This window comes from Colletes gigas, unplaced genomic scaffold (assembly GCF_013123115.1).
Source record: "Colletes gigas isolate AHSC1104 unplaced genomic scaffold, ASM1312311v1 Colletes_gigas_Sc00054, whole genome shotgun sequence".
Lineage (NCBI taxonomy): Eukaryota > Metazoa > Arthropoda > Insecta > Hymenoptera > Colletidae > Colletes > Colletes gigas.
The window spans coordinates 69,005-93,629 of NW_025106683.1; the positions used below are offsets into that span (position 1 = coordinate 69,005).

A 24,625-nucleotide genomic window follows, 5' to 3' on the forward strand; every position below is an offset into this window, starting at 1 on the left:
CGTTAGATATAGGAAGTACAGGAATTGATTTGAGACATAAAACTAAGATAAAAAGTAAAGATAAAAGTTTTGTGTTATAATAATCGTAGTTGTACAGAACATAAGTACATATAAAGCAATTTGATATTACCGTACTGTGTTTCCATGTTATTTCAGGGTCACGAGGTCAAGCTAATTTGTATAAAAGAAACGAATAAGATTATTATAACAAAATATACTACAAGCTGTAAACAAGGTCAAATAGGGTATAGTTCTCATGCACCCTTTTTTCTTATTTTTATGTTCCGAATCAATTTTTGTTATACACGTATATTAGCATATAAATTTTGCATTTACAAGATTAATATGTTCCTTCATTATGAAATTAAAGTATTGTTATCGCACGAGCGTACGATAAACGATGTCATAGCAAACAAATTAAAATTTAAAAGACTTTTAATATAATTTGTGCGATGGAGATAACATGGACATATGTCGCGTGATTTAAAAAATGTGATCACGTTTTTCTCATAACGCTGCAAATAAAATAATTATTCCTATCGTGCAACGATTGTTTCACATAATTATTGCAAAAGCAGAATAATCGAAAAAGAAACATCACTATCGCTATCACGGTCGTATAAAGCATGTTTGTCATATTCAGAAAGAGAAATGTGAAACAAATAGCCTAAATCGGTGATGCTACGCCATTGGCTACTGTTTGGTTCTGTCAAAGCGCTTATTTGTACACAGCTATAGTGTGCAACACGTGCGTGCTCGTGGACAGAGTTACCGTTGGTAAGTCCGTCGTTTGTGGTAGAATTATAGGCGACATGGGCGTCCACGACAACACAGATTCGAAGTACAATGTTATAGGTACTTCCAGCTTTTCAAAATTAGCACCGAAACGTCCTACTGCCGTCGTGTTTAACGAGAGTCCCAGCAAAATTCAAAAACACGAGGACAGTAAAAATGTTCAGACAGAAAGTGCGGACAGAGGAAACGTTAATTTACAACAACAGAGGAAATCGTTACCAGTCTACAGGCTGCGTAAGCGGTAAGTGCTGCATCAATTTCTTTTGTTTCTTGATCGATTTTTCCTGTTATTTTCTCCTGCGAGGAACATTCACGGCGTACTCGGAAACGTAATGTAAAACAAAATGGAGACTCATCGACTGTGCGTGATTAATCATTCGGTAACTCACCGCACTGATGGCGCCACTGTATTCAAAGCGCGCGTATTCTAAATATTTCAAAAATCTTTTGGTGAATTCGTTCGGGATTTCGTTTCGGGATTTAAATCTAATATGATTTTAAATATAAATAATGTTTAGTAGTATTTCTGCTTATGAAGAATGTTATGATTAGAGTAAAAGACGATTTCTTGTAATGGAGGATAAAATTAACGAATTTTTAATGAATTATCGCACTTAAAATGACATTGTATTCATTGTGGCGCCACTGTATTCAAAGCGCGCGTATTTTAAATATTTCAAAAATCTTTTGGTGAATTCGTTCGGGATTTCGTTTCGGGATTTAAATCTAATATGATTTTAAATATAAATAATGTTTATTAGTATTTCTGCTTATGAAGATTGTTATGATTAGAGTAAAAGACGATTTCTTGTAATGGAGGATAAAATTAAAGAATTTTTAATGAATTATCGCACTTAAAATGACATTGTATTCATTGTGGCGCCACTGTATTCAAAGCGCGCGTATTTTAAATATTTCAAAAATCTTTTGGTGAATTCGTTCGGGATTTCGTTTCGGGATTTAAATCTAATATGATTTTAAATATAAATAATGTTTAGTAGTATTTCTGCTTATGAAGAATGTTATGATTAGAGTAAAAGACGATTTCTTGTAATGGAGGATAAAATTAACGAATTTTTAATGAATTATCGCACTTAAAATGACATTGTATTCATTGTGGCGCCACTGTATTCAAAGCGCGCGTATTTTAAATATTTCATAAATCTTTTGGTGAATTCGTTCGGGATTTCGTTTCGGGATTTAAATCTAATATGATTTTAAATATAAATAATATTTATTAGTATTTTTGCTTATGAAGAATGTTATGATTAGAGTAAAAGACGATTTCTTGTAATGGAGGATAAAATTAAAGAATTTTTAATGAATTATCGCACTTAAGATGACATTTGTTAATATTTCAAGTTTTTAAAAAATTATCACAAGTACAATAAAATGGAAATATTGTATTGGTTAGGTATTCTTTTCATTTTTAATATGATTTTAAATATAAATAATATTTATTAGTATTTCTGCTTATGAAGAATGTTATGATTAGAGTAAAAGACGATTTCTTGTAATGGAGGATAAAATTAAAGAATTTTTAATGAATTATCGCACTTAAAATGACATTGTATTCATTGTGGCGCCACTGTATTCAAAGCGCGCGTATTTTAAATATTTCAAAAATCTTTTGATGAATTCGTTCGGGATTTCGTTTCGGGATTTAAATCTAATATGATTTTAAATATAAATAATGTTTATTAGTATTTCTGCTTATGAAGAATGTTATGATTAGAGTAAAAGACGATTTCTTGTAATGGAGGATAAAATTAACGAATTTTTAATGAATTATGGCACTTAAGATGACATTTGTTAATATTTCAAGTTTTTAAAAATTATTACAAGTACAATGAAATGGAAATATTGTATTGGTTAGGTATTCTTTTCATTTTTAATATGATTTTAAATATAAATAATATTTATTAGTATTTCTGCTTATGAAGAATGTTATGATTAGAGTAAAAGACGATTTCTTGTAATGGAGGATAAAATTAAAGAATTTTCAATGAATTATCGCACTTAAAATGACATTTGTTAATATTTCAAGATTTTAAAAATTATTATAAGTACAATGAAATGAAAATATTGTATTTCTTAGGTTTCCTTTTCATTTTTCACGCGTGTTTGATTTTATTATTATGTTAACGTTCTTTATGACTAATTATAGGGTACATTTATTTTGTTATGGGTGTAAATAGAAGACACTTTCAGTTGTCTTAGGGTAGATAAATACGAAACTCGATAGAAAAGTGAGATTTTAAACCACTTTTTTTTTATCACCTTATACAGGGTGTTCGGCCACCCCTGGGAAAAATTTTAATGTGGGATTCTAGAGGCCAAAATAAGACGAAAATCAAGAATTCCAATTTGTTGATGGAGGCTTCATTAAAAAGTTATTAACAATTAAATTCAAAAATTTTTCAAATCGTACTAAAAAAATTATCCCCGGTTGCGGGGGTCAATTACAATCATTTTTGGTCATTACACATCCCCCCGAAATCCTACGCACTTTCGAGAAAAAAATTCCTTACCGAAAATCTAATTAGGTGCCTAAATTCGACGAAAAAAAAAATTTGAAATCGTTTTGGAAAAATTATTTTTGTTTGCGGGGGTCAATTATAATCATTTTTGGTGAATAGACGTACCCTCGAAATCCTACCCACTTTCTAGAAAAAAATTCGAGAATGCGTGAAATTTTTCGATGGAAAAAAGAAAATTTCAAGTCGTTTTGAAAAAATTATTTTTGTTTGCTGGGGTCAATTACAATCATTTTTGGTGAATAGACATAGCCCTGAAATCTTGCGCATTTTCGAGAAAAAAATTCAGTTCGGACTTTAAACGTTAATAAATTATATTATCGGTAAGGAATTTTTTTTCTCGAAAATGGTTAGGATTTCGAGGTTATGTGTATTGACCAAAAATGATTGTAATTGATACCCTCAACGGCAAATAATTTTTCCAGGACTATTCCAATATTTTTTTTGCCGATAAAAGCTACCCCCTGTCAATTTTTCTTGAAACTTCGTTTTTGATTTTTAGTAATTTTGTTTGACATGTTATAGAAAAGTTGTCTAATACTTTTTTGTAGATACCCATGAGCTCTACTTCAGAAAAAAGTTTCATTGAAATATATTCACTATTGTCGAAGTTATGGCTGTTTGAAAATTGGACCACTTTTATGGAGTTTTTCTCACTTTACGGGGTCAAGGAACAACTTTTTCAATATTGTTAGAATTTCTACCTATTCTTCATTAAAATACGCGTTATTTGCCTTTGGGAACATTAAAATCCTTCAATCCGTTCAGAAGTTATGTCGTTTTAAAGATACGCATGAAATCTTGGAGTGACATTTCTGGTCTGAAATTATATTTTCGGTAAGGAATTTTTTTCTCGAAAATGGTTAGGATTTCGAGGGTGTATCTATTGATAAAAAATGATTGCAATTGACCCTCGCAATCAAAAATAATTTTTCCAGAACGATTTGAAATTTTTTTTTTACGTCGAAAAATTTAGGCATCTTCTCTAATTTTTTTCTCGAAAATGCGTTGGATTTCGAGGATATGCCTATTCAACAAATATGATTGTAATTGACCCCTATAACCGATAATAATTTTTTCAGAACGATTTGAAATTTTTTAGTTTCGCCGAATTTAAACGTTAATAACTTTTTAACGAAGCCTCCATCAACAAATTGGTATTCTTGATTTTCGTCTTATTTTGGCCTCTACTATCGCTCATTAAAATTTTTGCTAGAGGTGGCCGAACACCCTGTACATCAATTCTAAGATTCCAATGAGTAGCTCGATCAAAAATTATGAGATTTACACAGTAGTTTAAGTATTCTTCAAAGATGATTACTGCAATAGACAAACGAAGGCAAACTTTGGAATTAAGTGAAGATAGGATAGATATAGCGAGTTCAATAAAAGAGTTGTGAGAGAGATGAAACCGACACCCGAGAAAGGAGATATTCTCCAAGTGAGATCCTAAGAGCCCAAGTTGGCCTGAAGTAATGCGATAAGCAGTTCCGGATCAACTTGGTTGGAAAACAAGTAAAGAGCTAGCAAATACAAAAAATAAAAGGGGTAATCGTCTGAACAGTCTGTTAGAATATTTGGAAATTGTTGTGTATAAGAGTTGTAAGAAGTTATAAAAAGAAATAACCCTTGGGGAAGAGAACAGAAGTTAGTTGATTGATTCGTAATTCATTATCTTTGCTCTTCATGGTCGAACTCGTACACCTTTTGTACGCAATCGTTTAACGACTTACGGGGTTCTTGGTTTCAAAGATGTATATCCAAACTCTTTATTAGTTTTCTATTCTCTTGGTTCACGAAGATAGTAAACACCTTTAAACGCGTTCTAATTAAAAATCTCTTTTCATTGTTCTGTTCTTCGAAGTGGCGAACATCTTGTTTCCGATTGGATTGATTCCAGAAGGTAATGTTTTCGATTTGATTGATTGCAGACTGCTCGAAGAGATTCGGAGGAACAGTACCCTGATCATAATCGGTGAGACTGGTAGCGGGAAGACGACCCAAATCCCTCAGTTGCTTCTTTCTTGCGGAGTCGCTGGTGCATCCGGTTGCATCGGTATCACGCAGCCCAGAAGGGTGGCGGCTGTGAGCGTGGCGCGAAGGGTGGCCCAGGAACAGGGCGTGGAGACGGGGAAATTGGTCGGTTATTGCGTGCGTTTCGAGGACGTGACATCCTCGCAGACTAGAATCAAGTACCTCACCGACGGAATGATGGTCCGGGAGGCGATGACCGACGAAATCCTATCGGATTATTCCGTGGTGATTCTCGACGAGGCTCACGAGAGATCGGTGCAAACTGACGTGTTGCTCGGCGTGGCTCGACGGGCGCAGAATTTACGAAAGCTTAAGAACCTGCCGCCGTTGAAGCTGCTCGTGATGTCGGCGACGATGGACGTCGATAAGTTCGCCAAGTATTTTCAAGCACCGACGGTGTACTTAGAGGGTCGTCAGCATCCCGTGAAGATTTATCACGCCGTCAAGTCGCAAGAAGATTATGCGTTCTCTGCCCTTGTTACCGCCTTTCAGATTCATCGTGATAATCCTGCCAAGTAAGCGGGACTTTTATCTACCTTCCCCACCTTTCCATTCTATTTTATATTATCCGTTGTCTACGGTTGAATGGATTGTTAAAGATCTAAATACTAACGCGTACGTCGAACGTCGAGCTAATATAGTTTCATTGAAACGAAAAATATGGAATTTTGTATTGGTTAAAAGAATGCTAAAAGATCTCAATATCAACGCGTCGAACGTTGAGTTAATATCGTTTCATTGAAATGAAAAATATGGAATTTTGTATTGGTTAAGAGAAAGCTAAAAGATCTCTATACTAACGCGTCGAACGTCGAGCTAATATAGTTTCATTGAAACGAAAAATATGGAATTTTGTATCAGTTAAAAGAAAGCTGTTTGAATGCTTAACACTAGAAAGACTGAAACTTAGTATATACCTATATTGCCCAAAAGCAGTCAAAATGACTGTATTGTGAAAGACTAACTAATGTGTAAAGAAATTTGTTTAAAATTAATTTTTAATATTATGTTATAATATTATGAACTTAGGGCGCAGAAATAAAATAAACAACTTGTTAGAACAAGTATCACTGCATAAAGATTCGAATAACAAGTACTACTTTAGCTTATTGAGAAACTGCAATTTATCAATAGGTCTGGATTAGGTCTGGGTTAGGTCTGGATTAGATCTGAGTTAGATCTGAGTTAGGACTGGGTTAGGTCTGGATTAGATCTGGGTTAAGTCTGGATTAGGTCTGGATTAGATCTGGATTAGATCTGGGTTAGGTCTGGATTAGATCTGAGTTAGATCTGAGTTAGGTCTGGGTTAGGTCTGGATTAGATCTGAGTTAGGTCTGGGTTAGGTCTGGATTAGATCTGGATTAGATCTGGGTTAGGTCTGGATTAGATCTGGATTAGATCTGGGTTAGGTCTGGATTAGATCTGGGTTAGGTCTGGGTTAGGTCTCATTTACACTGTTGTTGTATTTTGTAATTTCCAAGTGTATGATTTGGTTTGGACTCGAAAAAATGTCGAATGGGACTTGACGAACAATGCTTTTAAGTGTTTTATTTGAAATTTACCTGTTAAAATAAGTGTTTTATTTACACTGTTGTTGTATTTTGTAATTTCCAAGTGTATGATATATGTTTGGTTTGGACTTGAAAGAATGTCGAGTGAGACTTGACGAAGGTGCTCCTGAGATCAAAATTGATGTCGAATCACACTCGACATAGGAGTGCAAAGGGTTAAGATAATTTGGATTATTAACTAATCCAGACCTAACCCAGACCTAACCCAGACCTAAACCAGACCTAACCCAGATCTAATTCAGATCTAATCCAGACCTAACCCAGAGCTAACTCAGATCTAATCCAGACCTAACCCAGACCTAACCCAGACCTAAACCAGACCTAACCCAGATCTAATTCAGATCTAATCCAGACCTAACCCAGAGCTAACTCAGATCTAATCCAGACCTAATCCAGACCTAACTCAGATCTAACTCAGATCTAATCCAAACCTAACCCAGACCTAACCCAGACCTAAACCAGACCTAACCCAGATCTAATTCAGATCTAATCCAGACCTAACCCAGATCTAATTCAGATCTAATCCAGACCTAACCCAGACCTAACTCAGATCTAACTCAGATCTAATCCAGACCTAACCCAGACCTAACCCAGACCTAAACCAGACCTAACCCAGATGTAATTCAGATCTAATCCAGACCTAACCCAGACCTAACTCAGATCTAATCCAGACCTAACCCAGACCTAACCCAGACCTAACTCAGATCTAACTCAGATCTAATCCAGACCTAACCCAGATCTAGGGTCTGGGTTAGGTCTGGGTTATGTCTGGATTAGGTCTGTTTTAGGTCTGGGTTAGGTACGCCCAAATCGACAATTTATCATGTACTTGTATGTTATCATGTGTTGGTAATCGAAAAAAAATGAAAACTGTTATTTCAATACAGAGTCGAACTGGTCATATAAGAAATTTACTCAATTCAATAATAAGAGTCATTTGATTATTTAAAATTTCCCAAGCAGTCAAAATGACTGCTTTTGGGCGATGTAGGTATAACACATATATATATATACCGGAAATGAAGGAGGGGGGAGGTAACTATAATTATTAATAAACGCATTTATATGTTGTGCAAAAGGTCACAAAATTCTATGAAATTGTGTCATTATATACATAATTGGTTTTCTAATTGAAATTAAAAAGCAGTCAAAATGACTTCCTTGGGCAATCTAGTGTTAAAGATCTCAATATCAACGCGTCGAACGTCGAGCTAATATAGTTTCATTGAAATGAAAAATATGGAATTTTGTATCGGTTAAAAGAAAGCTGTTCGAATGCTTAAAGATCTCAATACCAACGCGTCGAACGTCGATTTCTGAATTTGAATGTTTCTGTGTGTTATCCAGCGAGGACATTCTGGTCTTTTTAACCGGCCAGGAAGAAATCGAAGCTGCAGTAGCGAGCGCAAGACAGGTAGCTAAGCAGTTGGATGGGCAGGGATGCCCACCGTTGAAGGTTTTCCCATTGTACTCTGCTTTGCCGACGCATCAGCAATTGGAAGCGTTTAAACCATCCGCGACGGGAATGCGGAAACTTGTCGTAGCTACCAACGTAGCCGAGACGTCTGTTACCATCGGTGGTAAGTTACGATTACGTTAATCCGCCTGACTTTTGTGAGATTATCCATTGACAATGATAAATCGCGAGTCGTTGACTTACGGCGGTTAATTAGCACCGAAGCTTTCCGCGCGTAAGTCGAGTATAAATCGAATTACAGTCGAAGTTAGAACAAAATTTAACACTTTACCGACCGATAGCCTATTAATCGACTGTTTTACCGGCCAACGCTTACCGACAGATAGCCTATTGATCAACTGTTTTATCGGCCGACGCTTACCGACCGACAGACGATTAATCAACCGCTATCGGTCGGTAAAGTGTTAATAGGAGATATTTACGATTACAAGGTACGGGTCAATTATTTCTTTTTTATTCGTGACATACGTTTAGATTCATTTTATTAATTAAATCGAAGGATCATCGATTTATTTTTCATATTATGTTCGCTATTTCATAGAGTGAACGTGTGCATCTTTCAAAATTGTTTTGTTACATGCGGTTAATCCCATAAGTAATGAGGGTACGAATACTTATGGGATCAACTGTATGTAACAAAACAATTTTAAGAAATTTGTTGAAATTTTGAGAAATTTTTTGAAAACGATGCATGCAAGATTTTGTGATAAACTTTTTACTATGAATGAACACATGTATAAAGTTTATTTCTATTAAATTATAACAATATTGATTGACCAATAACAAAAATATATTGATTTTACTCTAAGTAGTAAAAAAGTCCATAAAAGTATTCGTTTCATTCTTAGCAAAGTCGATTTTCTTTTGTTTCAAATGTCATTTCACATCGAAAATAATTTGTATAGTTCGAAATTGTGTCAAAATAACATCAATGATCAGAAATGAGTCGAAAAAGGTCCGAGATTATTCTAGAAGAGGGTAAAATAATTTTTAAATTACACCAAGAGGGTGAAAGTTATGTTGAAATAGCAAAAATAGTGGGTGGAAGTACAAGGGTTGATTTTCTTTTGTTTCGAATGTCATTTCACATCGAAAATAATTTTTATAGTTCGAAATTGTGTCAAAATAACATCAATGATCAGAAATGAGTCGAAAAAAGTCCGAGATTATTCTAGAAGAGGGTAAAATAATTTTTAAATTACACCAAGAGGGTGAAAGTTATGTTGAAATAGCAAAAATAATGGGTGGAAGTACAAGGGTCGATTTTCTTTTGTTTCGAATGTCATTTCACATCGAAAATAATTTTTATAGTTCGAAATTGTGTCAAAATAACATCAATGATCAGAAATGAGTCGAAAAAAGTGCGAGATTATTCTAGAAGAGGGTAAAATAATTTTTAAATTACACCAAGAGGGTGAAAGTTATGTTGAAATAGCAAAAATAGTGGGTGGAAGTACAAGGGTTGATTTTCTTTTGTTTCGAATGTCTTTTAACATCGAAAATAATTTGTATAGTTCGAAATTGTGTCAAAATAACATCAATGATCAGAAATGAGTCGAAAAAGGTCCGAGATTATTCTAGAAGAGGGTAAAATAATTTTTAAATTACACCAAGAGGGTGAAAGTTATGTTGAAATAGCAAAAATAGTGGGTGGAAGTACAAGGGTTGATTTTCTTTTGTTTCGAATGTCTTTTAACATCGAAAATAATTTGTATAGTTCGAAATTGTGTCAAAATAACATCAGTGATCAGAAATGAGTCGAAAAAAGTCCGAGATTATTCTAGAAGAGGGTAAAATAATTTTTAAATTACACCAAGAGGGTGAAAGTTATGTTGAAATAGCAAAAATAGTGGGTGGAAGTACAAGGGTCGATTTTCTTTTGTTTCGAAGGTCATTTCACATCGAAAATAATTTTTATAGTTCGAAATTGTGTCAAAATAACATCAGTGATCAGAAATGAGTCGAAAAAAGTGCGAGATTATTCTAGAAGAGGGTAAAATAATTTTTAAATTACACCAAGAGGGTGAAAGTTATGTTGAAATAGCAAAAATAGTGGGTGGAAGTACAAGGGTCGATTTTCTTTTGTTTCGAATGTCATTTCACATCGAAAATAATTTGTATAGTTCGAAATTGTGTCAAAATAACATCAGTGATCAGAAATGAGTCGAAAAAAGTCCGAGATTATTCTAGAAGAGGGTAAAATAATTTTTAAATTACACCAAGAGGGTGAAAGTTATGTTGAAATAGCAAAAATAATGGGTGGAAGTACAAGGGTCGATTTTCTTTTGTTTCGAATGTCATTTCACATCGAAAATAATTTTTATAGTTCGAAATTGTGTCAAAATAACATCAGTGATCAGAAATGAGTCGAAAAAAGTTCGAGATTATTCTAGAAGAGGGTAAAATAATTTTTAAATTACACCAAGAGGGTGAAAGTTATGTTGAAATAGCAAAAATAATGGGTGGAAGTACAAGGGTCGATTTTCTTTTGTTTCGAATGTCATTTCACATCGAAAATAATTTTTATAGTTCGAAATTGTGTCAAAATAACATCAATGATCAGAAATGAGTCGAAAAAAGTCCGAGATTATTCTAGAAGAGGGTAAAATAATTTTTAAATTACACCAAGAGGGTGAAAGTTATGTTGAAATAGCAAAAATAATGGGTGGAAGTACAAGGGTCGATTTTCTTTTGTTTCGAATGTCATTTCACATCGAAAATAATTTTTATAGTTCGAAATTGTGTCAAAATAACATCAGTGATCAGAAATGAGTCGAAAAAAGTCCGAGATTATTCTAGAAGAGGGTAAAATAATTTTTAAATTACACCAAGAGGGTGAAAGTTATGTTGAAATAGCAAAAATAATGGGTGGAAGTACAAGGGTCGATTTTCTTTTGTTTCGAATGTCATTTCACATCGAAAATAATTTTTATAGTTCGAAATTGTGTCAAAATAACATCAATGATCAGAAATGAGTCGAAAAAAGTCCGAGATTATTCTAGAAGAGGGTAAAATAATTTTTAAATTACACCAAGAGGGTGAAAGTTATGTTGAAATAGCAAAAATAATGGGTGGAAGTACAAGGGTCGATTTTCTTTTGTTTCGAATGTCATTTCACATCGAAAATAATTTTTATAGTTCGAAATTGTGTCAAAATAACATCAATGATCAGAAATGAGTCGAAAAAAGTGCGAGATTATTCTAGAAGAGGGTAAAATAATTTTTAAATTACACCAAGAGGGTAAAAGTTACGTTGAAATAGCAAAAATAATGGGTGGAAGTACAAGGGTTGATTTTCTTTTGTTTCGAATGTCTTTTAACATCGAAAATAATTTGTATAGTTCGAAATTGTGTCAAAATAACATCAGTGATCAGAAATGAGTCGAAAAAAGTCCGAGATTATTCTAGAAGAGGGTAAAATAATTTTTAAATTACACCAAGAGGGTGAAAGTTATGTTGAAATAGCAAAAATAATGGGTGGAAGTACAAGGGTCGATTTTCTTTTGTTTCGAATGTCATTTCACATCGAAAATAATTTTTATAGTTCGAAATTGTGTCAAAATAACATCAATGATCAGAAATGAGTCGAAAAAAGTGCGAGATTATTCTAGAAGAGGGTAAAATAATTTTTAAATTACACCAAGAGGGTGAAAGTTATGTTGAAATAGCAAAAATAGTGGGTGGAAGTACAAGGGTCGATTTTCTTTTGTTTCGAATGTCATTTCACATCGAAAATAATTTGTATAGTTCGAAATTGTGTCAAAATAACATCAGTGATCAGAAATGAGTCGAAAAAAGTCCGAGATTATTCTAGAAGAGGGTAAAATAATTTTTAAATTACACCAAGAGGGTGAAAGTTATGTTGAAATAGCAAAAATAATGGGTGGAAGTACAAGGGTCGATTTTCTTTTGTTTCGAATGTCATTTCACATCGAAAATAATTTTTATAGTTCGAAATTGTGTCAAAATAACATCAATGATCAGAAATGAGTCGAAAAAAGTGCGAGATTATTCTAGAAGAGGGTAAAATAATTTTTAAATTACACCAAGAGAGTGAAAGTTACGTTGAAATAGCAAAAATAATGGGTGGAAGTACAAGGGTCGATTTTCTTTTGTTTCGAATGTCATTTCACATCGAAAATAATTTGTATAGTTCGAAATTGTGTCAAAATAACATCAGTGATCAGAAATGAGTCGCAAAAAGTGCGAGATTATTCTAGAAGAGCGTAAAATAATTTTTAACACTTTACCGACCGATAGCCTATTAATCAACTGTTTTACCAACCAACGCTTACCGACCGATAGCCTATTAATCAACTGTTTTACCGACCAACGCTTACCGACCGATAGCCGATTAATCAACCGCTACCTGTCGGTAAAGTGTTAAATTATACCAAGAGAGTGAAAGTTATGTTGAAATAACAAAAATAATGGGTGGAAGTACAAGGATCGTCTGAAAAGTTTTGAGCCTCGAAATGAAGGTGGCGTTTCTCGTCAAAACTAAGTCGAAAATTAATACAAAGTGAAAGAGTTACTATAATATGCGATTTTTTGACAAAATCTTCTCTGGACTACTATTATCTACTATGCGGAGTAAAATCAATATATTTCTGTTATTAGTTACTCAGTTTTGTTATAATTTGGTATAAATAAACTTTATAGATTTGTTCGTTTGTAATAAAAAATTTATTGCGAAACTTTAAATCCTTTGATTTCAACAAATTGTATAGTCGAATGAGGGGGTCAAATGTGCCCCCAAACCCTCAAAAAACCAAAAACCAAAAAACCCTTTGTGCCAATTTTTAACTTGTAGTAATGGGGTGAAAACGAAAATCATGTTTATTGTACAATTTCTCTAGACCTATCAGGTAAAAAAATGTAAAAAAATTCAGAGACATTTCGGGTACCGGGGCACACATTTCGGGAGATTTTCAGATTTTTTGTTTAAAGAACCACGCAGTAAAAAATAAAAAACCGCAAAAAATGCCGAAAAATGTCGATTTCGTATCGAAGGAGGTCCGGAACTGCTTTTATACTTTTACAGTAAACAGGTATTGCTATTACTATTATTCTCAATTTTTTTCAGATTTTTTGTTTAAAGAACCACGTAGTAAAAAATAAAAAACCGCAAAAAATGCCGAAAAATGTCGATTACGTATCGAATGAGGTCCGGAACTGCTTTGATACTTTTACAGTAAACAGGTATTACTGTTACTATTATTCTCAATTTTTTTCAGATTTTTCACTTTGGTGCGTCACAGTGAAAAAAAATAAAAACCTAGAGCAATTGTACAAAAACATGATTTTCGTTTTCACCCCATTACTACCCCCACGGTCGAGATTTCAAGTTAAAAATTGGCACAGAGGGTTCTTTTTGGATGAGCTATCGAATGACCCATCGTTCGTTCAATTCGGTTTGGGGTCACATTTGACCCCCTTATTCGACTATACCCTGTCTCTTATGGGACTGACCGTAGTTGCAATTTTGGTTTCTCCGGACCAATTTTACTTGAAAAGCATATTTGACAATTTGTCGAAAAGAAAAGATAGGTTTTCCGGTTCGTGGCTCGTCTTGGAACGGTTTAATTCGGGAAATTGTCCGTTTGGCGAGGGGTCGATTTCATTTTCCGCGTGCGCCGCAATCTGTTAATATCCCCAAGCCGTAAACCGGGTTACTCGTTCGCGACAGGCTTGATTGCTCGGCTCGTTCTCGTGATTACGTTCCGCGAGGAGGTCCGTGGCGTTCGGCGTACACAGACGTTCACGATGAAATTACACAGGAATTCGACATGTGATCGACACCGGAGTGGTCAAAGCGAGGACTCATCACCCGACAACGGGATTGGACGTGCTCAGGGTGGAAAAAGTCTCAAAGGCACAGGCCTGGCAGAGGACGGGCAGAGCGGGCCGGGAAGCGCCAGGAAAATGTTACAGAACCTACACGAAAGAAGAATTTGATAGGATGAAGGAAATGCCTGTGCCCGAGATACAAAGGTGTGCCCTCGCGGGAGTGGCGCTACAGCTGCTCGCTATCGGGGTGGATATCACTACCTTTGATTTTATGGACAAACCGCCAAAGGAAGCCGTCGATGTCGCGGTGACCTGCTTGGAAAACCTCGGCGCCGTTAAAGGTGAGCGTGATTATGTTTCGTAGAGAAAGTATTGACCTAACCACGATTCGAGACCATTCTCTATTTGTTCGACGATCGAAAGATTGATTCTCTCTGACGAGAAGATCCAGGAATAGTTCGCGGATTTCGATCAATTCTTTTTTTCGTCTTTTTACGAATGTATCAATCGCCTACAGCCACATACAGCCCCATTTAAATCGAACATCTAAATTATTTCCGCTGCTACCGACGGTAAAAAGAAACGATCGAAAGGGGGTATAAATGGTTTCGTGTAAAAAGTCTTCGTATTTAAATACACGCGTACCAAACTGTTGAACTTGGTTTATTAACAGTATAATAACAGTGGACTTTAGCGTAAGCAGCAATATATAAATTTTATTAGACACGAAGATAGAAACAGAACGAACTGAACAGAATGAACAAAAACAGTTAAAGAGGAAACAAAAAAACGCATTATCACAGATCGATGATATCAACGTCACTCCGCGTACTTCATTCATTCGGATATCGTTGTTCTCCAACACAAACCTAGTGTAATTCTAGATTTACCAAAAAGAAGTTGATTAAAATCGATTATGCGACTGCAGTGACCTGATTTTGTAACACGGATTTTTGGGAAAATGGCTGCCTTTTATAATCAGACCACTGGAGCAAATATATCTAGGTTTAATCGGTCAAAAACAAACATTCAAAATAATATGAGGGTGAATCTTATTTTTGAAGTATGTATTTTGGAAAATAACAGCAGAATCGAGATGCAAACTAATTCTTTTGATTTAATTATTGCAAGAAGCCGCCTGAAATTAATTTTGTGTTACTAATTAGGTCTTCAGCAGCTTTCTAGACGAGTTATATGTTCGAATGTAAGGTACCATAAGATCAATCTTCATCGATTTTGAGCTTTCGAGCGTCCTAGAATCTGTATGATTTTCAACAGCTTCTCTTAATCTCATTTTGTTCAGACCATGTTTAAAGAACGTAGCAAAATACTTTCTTCTTAATTTAGTCTTTCGAGTAAAATAATTGCAGTGTGCAGGTTCTCTAAACGGAGATTTAATTAAGGTACAAAGTTACGGATTCTAACTTTGCAACTGTTAGAAAAATTTGTGTTAGATATTAGAGAAGCTTAGAACTAAGGTCTTTTGGAAGCAAGATTTTGCATTAAAACCTTCTTTTTAGAGGTAAAGTAGGAGAGATTTAAGACGAGGATCTATCGTTTCGAATAAAATTGACAGAAACAAATACGCGTCAATATTAATAATAAATAATAAATATCTTCCGTGCGAAGGGTTGAGTTAATTAAATTTAACTTAACACTAGATTGCCCAAGGAAGTCATTTTGACTGCTTTTTAATTTCAATTAGAAAAACAATTATTATAATGACACAATTTCTTAGAATTTTGTGACTTTTTATAGAACATATAAATGCGTTTATTAATAATTGTAGTTACCTCCTCCCTCCTTCATTTCCGGTATACAGGGTGTTCGGCCACCTCTAGCAAAAATTTTAATGAGCGATAGTAGAGGCCAAAATAAGACGAAAATCAAGAATACTAATTTGTTGATGGAAGCTTCGTTAAAAAGATATTAACAATTAAATTCAAAAATTTCAAATCGTTCTGGAAAAATTATTTTCGGTTGCGGGGGTCAACTACAATCATTTTTGGTGAGTACACATACCTCCGAAATCCTATCTACTTTCGAGAAAAAAAATCGAGTAGGTGGTGAAATTTTTCGGCGAAAAAAAATTTTTCAAATCGTTCTAAAAAAATTATTTTCGGTTGCGGGGATCAATTAGAATCATTTTTTATCATTACACATACCTCCGAAATCGTACGCACTTTCGAGAAAAAAATTCCTTACTGAAAATCCAATTAGGTGCCTAAATTTTTCAACGGAGAAAAAAAATTGCAAATCGTTGTGGAAAAATTATTTTCGGTTGCGGGGGTCATTTACAATCAGTTTTTGTCATTAGACATACCCACGAAATCCTGCCCACTTTCGAGAAAAAAAATAGAGAAGGTGTGAAATTATTCGTGAAAATTAAAAAATTGCAAATCGTTGTGGAAAAATTATTTTCAGTTGTAGGGTTCAATTACAGTCATTTTTGGGGAATAGACATACCCCCGAAAGCTTGCGCATTTTCGAGAAAGAAATTCAGTAAGGTCGGCACTTTAAACGTTAATAACTTTTTAACGAAGCTTCCATCAACAAATTGGTATTCTTGATTTTCGTCTTATTTTGGCCTCTACTATCGCTCATTAAAATTTTTGTTAGAGGTGGCCGAACACCCTGTATATATACCGGAAATGAAGGAGGGGGAGGTAACTACAATTATTAATAAACGCATTCATATGTTGTACAAAAAGTCACAAAATTCTAAGAAATTGTGTCATTATATACATAATTGTTTTTCTAATTGAAATTAAAAAGCAGTCAAAATGACTTCCTTGGGCAATCTAGTGTTAAAGACAGAAATTAGTACTGTCGATGGATCTTCTCAACCCAGACCTAACCCAGACCTAACCCAGATCTAATCCAGACCTAACCCAGACCTAACCTAACTCAGACCTAACCTAACTCAGACCTAACCTAGACCTAACCTAACTCAGACCTAACCCAGACCTAACCCAGACCTAACCTAACTCAGACCTAACCTAACCCAGACCTAACCCAGACCTAACCCAGACCTAACCCAGACATAACCCAGACCTAACTTAACCCAGACCTAACCTAATCCAGACCTAACCTAATCCAGACCTAACCTAACCCAGACCTAACCCAGACTTAACCCAGACCTAACCTAACCCAGACCTAACCCAGACCTAACCCAGGTTAAACACGGAGATATAATTCTCGAACACATATGAACACATATGGAATGAGTTAGAAAGAAGGATCCGAAAACATAGTATATACTAAATGTGTTAAAGACAGAAATTAGTACTGTCGATGGATCTTCTCCGACGAGAAAGACTCGGATTAAGATCCAACGAAAAGTGCAAACTCGGTCGCCAAAAGGAATAAGAACAATCGGGGTCAATCGATTTATTTTTCTTCGATTCACGGTGTTGGTATGCTGTGTAGCCGTATCAGACAAAACTTTCTCGTTTGATTTTCACGCGAATAGGTTCTCCGCCGCAGCTGACTACACTTGGCAGAACGATGTCCTTATTCCCATTGGATCCAAGATTCACCAAAGTGATTCTTGCGTCGGTGGATCATCAGTGCCTCGAGGAAGCGCTTACAGTCATTGCGTTATTGTCAGGAGAATCTGTCTTCACCGATCCACCTGCTAAGAGACAACAAGCTTACGTTGCCAGAGCAAGGTATTTATCTCATAAGATACCAATTTCTCAGCGAACAACGAATAAATGCTTACAAAAGCTAGAATTTCACATTTCAATCTTAACACTTTACCGACCGGTAGCGGTTGATTAATCGTCTATCGGTCGGTAAGCGTTGGTCGGTAAAACAGTTGATTAATACGCTATGGGTCGGTAAGTGTTGGCCGGTAAAAAAGTCGATTAATAGGCTATCGGTCGGTAATGTGTTAAAATCTGGTTCAGATACCTAACAGAGGCGTATTTAAACAATTAAACAAGTATAGTAAGTTCTTTATATTTCAGTTTTTAAAGTGTAGGCATTATAGTACCCAGAGCCCATGTTCCAAAGAACCTAAACAAGATATCGTTTGAAAAGTCTTAAATCGCCCTCGATTATTGTTCGTTAAATCTACGTCAACTATCTAATACAACTTTGTGTTTAACACATTACCGACCGATAGCCTATTAATCGACTGTTTTACCGACCAACGCTTACCGGCTGAGAGCCTATCAATCAACTGTTTTACCGGCCAACGCTTACCGACCGATAGTTGATTTATCAACCGTTACCGGTCGGTAAAATGTTAAGAAAAAGAATTGATACGGTAACTGTTGGTTGCTGGTAATTTATATTTTGGTAATGATTTCCATACGATAAAAAAAACTAAAAGAACGATTTGGTGAAAGATCCAAGTGGAGTGTGTTTGAAAGAGTGGAGGATCCGTTTGAAAGGCAGTTTTTAATCGACCGTTTCCATAAACAACTAGTAAATAGCGAGCCTTCGAGAATCCGTGGGCTTTCAGTGGTCTCGGAAGTCACGTCGTTTAAAAATCTGCAGAATCTGGAGCAGCGTAGCCCGGTATTCTTTTTAAACGTGAAATGGTCCGAAGCGTGATCGATACTTGTAGCTTGTTACGTGGCACGTTGCCGGTGTTTCGTTCGTTCCAGATTTGCTTCACCCGAGGGAGACCATGTCACGTTGCTGAACGTTTTTCGCGCATACATGAACACGAAGCAGAGGAAGGTCTGGTGTCACGAGAACTTTCTGCATCATAGAAATCTGGAGTACGCCGCGGAGGTGCGACAGCAGCTCGCCGCATTGGCGAAACGCGCGAATTTAGAGAAGACGAGCTGCGGTACGAATACAGAGCAACTGAGAAAGGCGCTCCTCGAGGGCCTCTGTGACAATCTAGCGGAATTGCAGAGGGATCAAACCTACGTCACCGTGAGTATTCGATTATTAAAGGGTATAGCCGGATAGGATGGTCAAAAGTGCCCTTGAGCCAAACTGATCAGTTAATAGACCATTCAAAGAAAACCATTTGTGTCAAATATCAACCCCCTACCCTTACTGAGATGGTAGTTACAGGGCGTAAACGCAATTTTCAGTTTAAGCAGTATATCTTTTGTTGTATCGTATCAAAGATCTTGAAAAAAATTGGGTGTATTTTGCTCTACGGCGTACGTGTTTGTGAATTTTTTCAGAATTTTTCACCGCAAAATGGATTTTTAAAAAATTCGAAAAGTATGAAAATATTTTTTTTTAATGGAAATTATTAAATGACCACGTTTATATTTTTACATTGTTAAAAATTATAAAAGGGAAAATTTTATCGTTTAAAAATTTTTTAAATTTAGTAAAATAACTGATGTACAATACGTTGCAAAGATAGTTTTAGACTTCTTATGTTTGATCGTATTTGTTTTTGTATGTACGGAGTTATCGATCATTCTATTTATGCAGTTTTGAGATCCATATGTTGTGCGGTGGTTTGCAGATTTTTTTTTGATATTTTGATGGCACATACGAGAGGAACGATTGAAATACGATCTTTGATTACATATGTCTATTATGCAATGTTTGAAAATTTGTATTGTTAAGTGAGTCATCATAATTATTGATATGCTCTAAAGTATGGAAACTTGTCAAAACACAGTAGAGAATTTTTATTGTATCATTGTTGTCAAAGAATTTGGAAGATCTATGAATAAGTCTCAGAGAGCTGAGACTATGTGAATTAATTTTTTCATAATGTGCTTTGAAAGATATTTTAGAAGAGAAAGTAATACCACAGACGATGTATATGAATAGATCTTATATTTTATGGACTTTCGTGGCCTAATCTGGCTGTCATATTGACCTGAAAAATCGACAGGGAGCCTAAATTTTTGGATAAAATTAAAAAATTTCAAATCATTCTGAAAAAATTATTTTTAATTTTGGGGGTCAATTGCAATAATTTTTGGTGAATAGACATACTCCCGAAATCCTACCCATTTTCTAGAAAAAAATTCGAAAAGATGTGAAATTTTTCGACAAAATTGAAACATTTCAAATTGTTCTAAAAAAATTATTTTTGGTTGCAAGGATCAATTATCATCATTTTTGGTCAATAGACATACACTCGAAATCCTATCCACTTTTGAGAAAAAAATTCAGTAGTGGACACGTTTTTCGGCGAAATTAAAAAATTTCAAAACGTTCTGGAAAAATTATTTTTAGTTGCAGGGGTCAATTGTAATAATTTTTTGTGAATAGACATATTCCCGAAATCCTACCCATATTCTAGAAAAAAATTCGAGAATATGTGATACTTTTCGACAAAATTGAAACATTTCAAATTGTTCTAAAAAAATTATTTTTGGTTGCAAGGATCAATTGCAATCATTTTTGGTCAATAGACATACCCTCGAAATCCTACTGACTTTCTAGAAAAAAATTCGAGAAGGTGTGAAATTTTTCGACAAAATTGAAACATTTCAAATTGTTCTAAAAAAATTATTTTTGGTAGCAGGGATCAATTACAATCATTTTTGGCCAATATACATACCCTCGAAATCCTATTCACTTTCGAGGAAAAAATTCCTTACCGAAAATAAAAATTTGAGGTTTGAAATAGTTCCCCAAAAGTTCATGTGAATCTTTGAAACATCATAACTCCGGAACGGATTGGACAATTTTAATGTTTCAAAAAGCCAACTACGCGTATTTTAGTGGAGAATATGTACAAATTCCAAGACTATTCGAAAAGTTGTTCGATAACCCCGTAAAATGAGAAAAACCCCATAAAAATGGTCCAATTTTCAAACAGCCATAACTCCTACAATAGTGAATATATTTCATTGAAATTTTGAGGGAAACTAGAGTTCATGGATACCTACAAAAAAGTATTAAACAACTTCCCTGTGGAGCGCCAACCAAATTTATTAAAAATGGAAAACGAATTTCTAAAAAAGATCGACAATGCTTAAATTTTTCGATGAAAAAAAAATTTCAAATCTTTCTGGAAAAAATATTTTCGGTTATAGGGGCCCATTACAATAATTTTTGGTGAATACACATATCACCGAAATCCTATCCACTTTTGAGAAAAAAATTCAGTAGTGGACAAGTTTTTCGACGAAATTAAAAAATTTCAAATCCTTCTAGAAAAATTATTTTCAGTTGCAAGGGTCAATTACAATCATTTTTGGTCAATAGACATACCCCCGAAATCCTATGCACTTTTGAGAAAAAAAATATAATGTGTGGCCAGAAGAAATATTTCCCCGAAATTTCGATATAAAAAATCATAACTCACGTACGGGTTGAAGAATTTTAGCATTTTAAAATGCAAACGCGTATTTTGAAATGATATTAATCGATTGATACTCAATTCTGGACCGTACAGTTTTTATTCCGTTAAAAAACAGTAACATTTTTGAAATTTTATTTTCTGTTTCATTTCCTTTGCACAAAAATGCGCGCAGCTCTAGAAAAATAGGTCGAAAAAATACATTGGGTGTAAGATCTATTCGTGTACCCCGTCTCTGGTAATATCGAGGTCTTTAACATGATTAATTGTAAGTATGGTGACTAAAATACCATTTAGACTATAATCACAAACTAGGTTATTTTTCTTATTACAAATTTTAACGATAAAACACTTATCTAGATTGAAAGACAATTTATTTAAGGAGCACCATTCTTGTAGCCAAAATTAGGTGCTTTACGAATTCAACGACCTGCTATAGCATGACCTTCGGATGACCTTGAACTGAAAAAAGGTGGGCAAAAGTTAAGGAAACACCCTGTATACGAAACTGAGCACTCATTAATAATGATTAATTTAAAATAAAAATGACAAAAATCTGGAAAACGATGAGCATTAACTAGTCACATAATTAATTTTGAGGAACAAAGATCGCCAGGAATTACCCTCTTAACACATTACCGACCGATAGCCTATTAATCGACTGTTTTACCGACCAACGCTTACCGACCGATAGCGTATTAATCAACTTCTTTACCGACCAACGCTTACCGACCGATAGCCGATTAATCAACCGCTACCGGTCGGTAAAGTGTTAAGATCGTCAGCATATAATACAAATTTAGTGTGTTGGAATACTTTAGAGATGTCATCAATATACATATGTATAATATAAATAAGAAAGGTCCCAAAATGAGAACATTATGAAACATCAGAGATAATTTTTATTTCTCTTGAATATAAATATTTGAATTCGTTTCGATGAATAGAATCAAAAGCTTTTCAAAAGTCAGTGCACACGGTATCGACTATTATCAATACAATATTCATTCATAAGCCGGGACGTTCATATTTGAATGATTTTAAAATTGAAATTAGTGTTGTATAAACCTCCAGTTAATTTCATTTCACATCGTGAAAGCACATTTCATTCATCAAGATTTGTTTTATAATTCCGGAATAATTTTGCAAATGGGTATCAAAAATCATGTTATTATATTTTGCAAGAGAAATCAATGAATCGCAAACCTATAAAAAATGAAAAATATACAGAGAGAATCAAAGAACGCATCTATCAAAAGTGGTTCTTCCGTTTCAAAATAAAAATTTTCATTTTCTGCAAAGCTCCTTTAATTAAACAACTCTCGATTAATTTTTTGCGCGGAATTTATTTGTATTTATCAATCGGTGAAGAAACGAGATTACAGAAAGTTTCACTGTAGTTCCTCGCTGTAGAATTACTTTTTACCCTCACTACGTAACGTCGAGTTCACGGTGGCTTAAAGCATGCAATTTTTTGTCGGTTTTCTTTAATTAAAAGAACACGATTCCGAGAGGGTCAATCGTCCAACGTTCAGGAGCGTACGTTCGTTACGTTGCGAGAAAGGAGGGTGCGAATAGTATACACTGCATAGAATACGTGACGTTTTTGGAGACTGTTAGCGTTATTTTGTAGTCATGCCGGGAATTCGAAGCTTAAACAAATTTTGCCGGATATAGGACGCAGTTTAAGTAAGTTTTCTCTCAGCGAGTGAGTAACGAGAATTTAGGAGTAATTGGATTGTACGTCTGTGTAGGTGAGCTCGAAGCAGCCGGTAGCTATACATCCTTCCTCGACGTTACACGGTACCAAGCCACCGCTAATATTGTTCACGGAGGTCGTAGCCACTGGAAGATGTTATCTTCGTGGTTTGTCCGTCATCGAGTCCTCGTGGTTGACTGAAAAAGGCCTGAATATTGGGAAACACGACTAAGGACCCTTCTTTTCCATGGGACGATCCCCTGACAAAAGTTACTGCAAAAATGGTAACAATTTCTAACCTTATTGTTCGCTTTTTACAAGATCGTTGTAATTGCGTGAATCCATGCAGCGTGTTTTTATAATCTGTACAGTTCTTGAATAAATACTTTTATTATCTCGTTTGGGGGTCACATCTGCCCTCCAATCACGACTGCTCTTTCCTTTCTACCAATCTTTCCCTTTATTACATTTTTTAACAATTGTAGTCATTCAGCTTCGACAGAGATTCTGGTTATTTAGGCACGAAAAATACATGTTACTTTGTGATTTTTTTTGGGGGGGCTATTAAAGAGCGATTAATTTCAGGTTTTGTAGATACATTTATTATATATTTAGCTATATTTACGAATTTTTGCAACGCATAATATCTATTGATTACGCTGTTTTTGTTGATATAATTAAGGGGCCATTCTATCTTGTAGGCTCGAAAAATATATGTTACTTTGTGATTTTTTTTGTGGGGGCTATTAAAGAGCGATTAATTCCAGATTTTGTAGATACATTTATTATATATTTAGCTATATTTACGAATTTTTGCAACGCATAATATCTATCGATTACGCTGTTTTTGTTGATATAATTAAGGGGCCATTCTACCTTGTAGGCTCGAAAAATACATGTTACTTTGTGATTTTTTTGGGGGGGGCTATTAAAGAGCGATTAATTTCAGGTTTTGTAGATACATTTATTATATATTTAGCTATATTTACGAATTTTTGCAACGCATAATATCTATTGATTACGCTGTTTTTGTTGATATAATTAAGGGGCCATTCTATCTTGTAGGCTCGAAAAATATATGTTACTTTGTGATTTTTTTTGTGGGGGCTATTAAAGAGCGATTAATTTCAGGTTTTGTAGATACATTTATTATATATTTAGCTATATTTACGAATTTTTGCAACGCATAATATCTATTGATTACGCTGTTTTTGTTGATATAATTAAGGGGCCATTCTATCTTGTAGGCTCGAAAAATATATGTTACTTTGTGATTTTTTTTGTGGGGGCTATTAAAGAGCGATTAATTCCAGATTTTGTAGATACATTTATTATATATTTAGCTATATTTACGAATTTTTGCAACGCATAATATCTATCGATTACGCTGTTTTTGTTGATATAATTAAGGGGCCATTCTACCTTGTAGGCTCGAAAAATACATGTTACTTTGTGATTTTTTTGGGGGGGGCTATTAAA

The 24,625-nt window shown here is 34.7% G+C and overlaps 1 protein-coding gene across 1 annotated transcript; it reads left to right on the top strand.

Moving 5' to 3' along the window:
• Window positions 1–751: 751 nt before the first annotated feature.
• LOC122403460 (ATP-dependent RNA helicase DHX33) lies at window positions 752–23,486 on the top strand. Its single transcript, XM_043406987.1, has 7 exons — window positions 752–1,036; window positions 5,264–5,881; window positions 8,285–8,517; window positions 14,195–14,545; window positions 17,677–17,875; window positions 18,821–19,097; window positions 23,202–23,486. The coding sequence occupies exons 1-7, from the start codon at window positions 813–815 to the stop codon at window positions 23,376–23,378; spliced, it is 2,079 nt and encodes a 692-aa protein (XP_043262922.1). The 5' UTR covers window positions 752–812; the 3' UTR covers window positions 23,379–23,486.
• The last annotated feature ends 1,139 nt before the right edge of the window (window positions 23,487–24,625 follow it).

Excerpts from the sequence above, each read along its gene's own strand:
- LOC122403460 (XM_043406987.1), top strand. The coding sequence starts at position 813 with ATGGGCGTCCACGACAACACAGATTCGAAGTACAATGTTATAGGTACT. Across the intron at positions 5,882-8,284 it reads CATCGTGATAATCCTGCCAA|CGAGGACATTCTGGTCTTTT; the intron begins GTAAGCGGGACT and ends TGTGTTATCCAG. Across the intron at positions 17,876-18,820 it reads GCTTACGTTGCCAGAGCAAG|ATTTGCTTCACCCGAGGGAG; the intron begins GTATTTATCTCA and ends CGTTCGTTCCAG.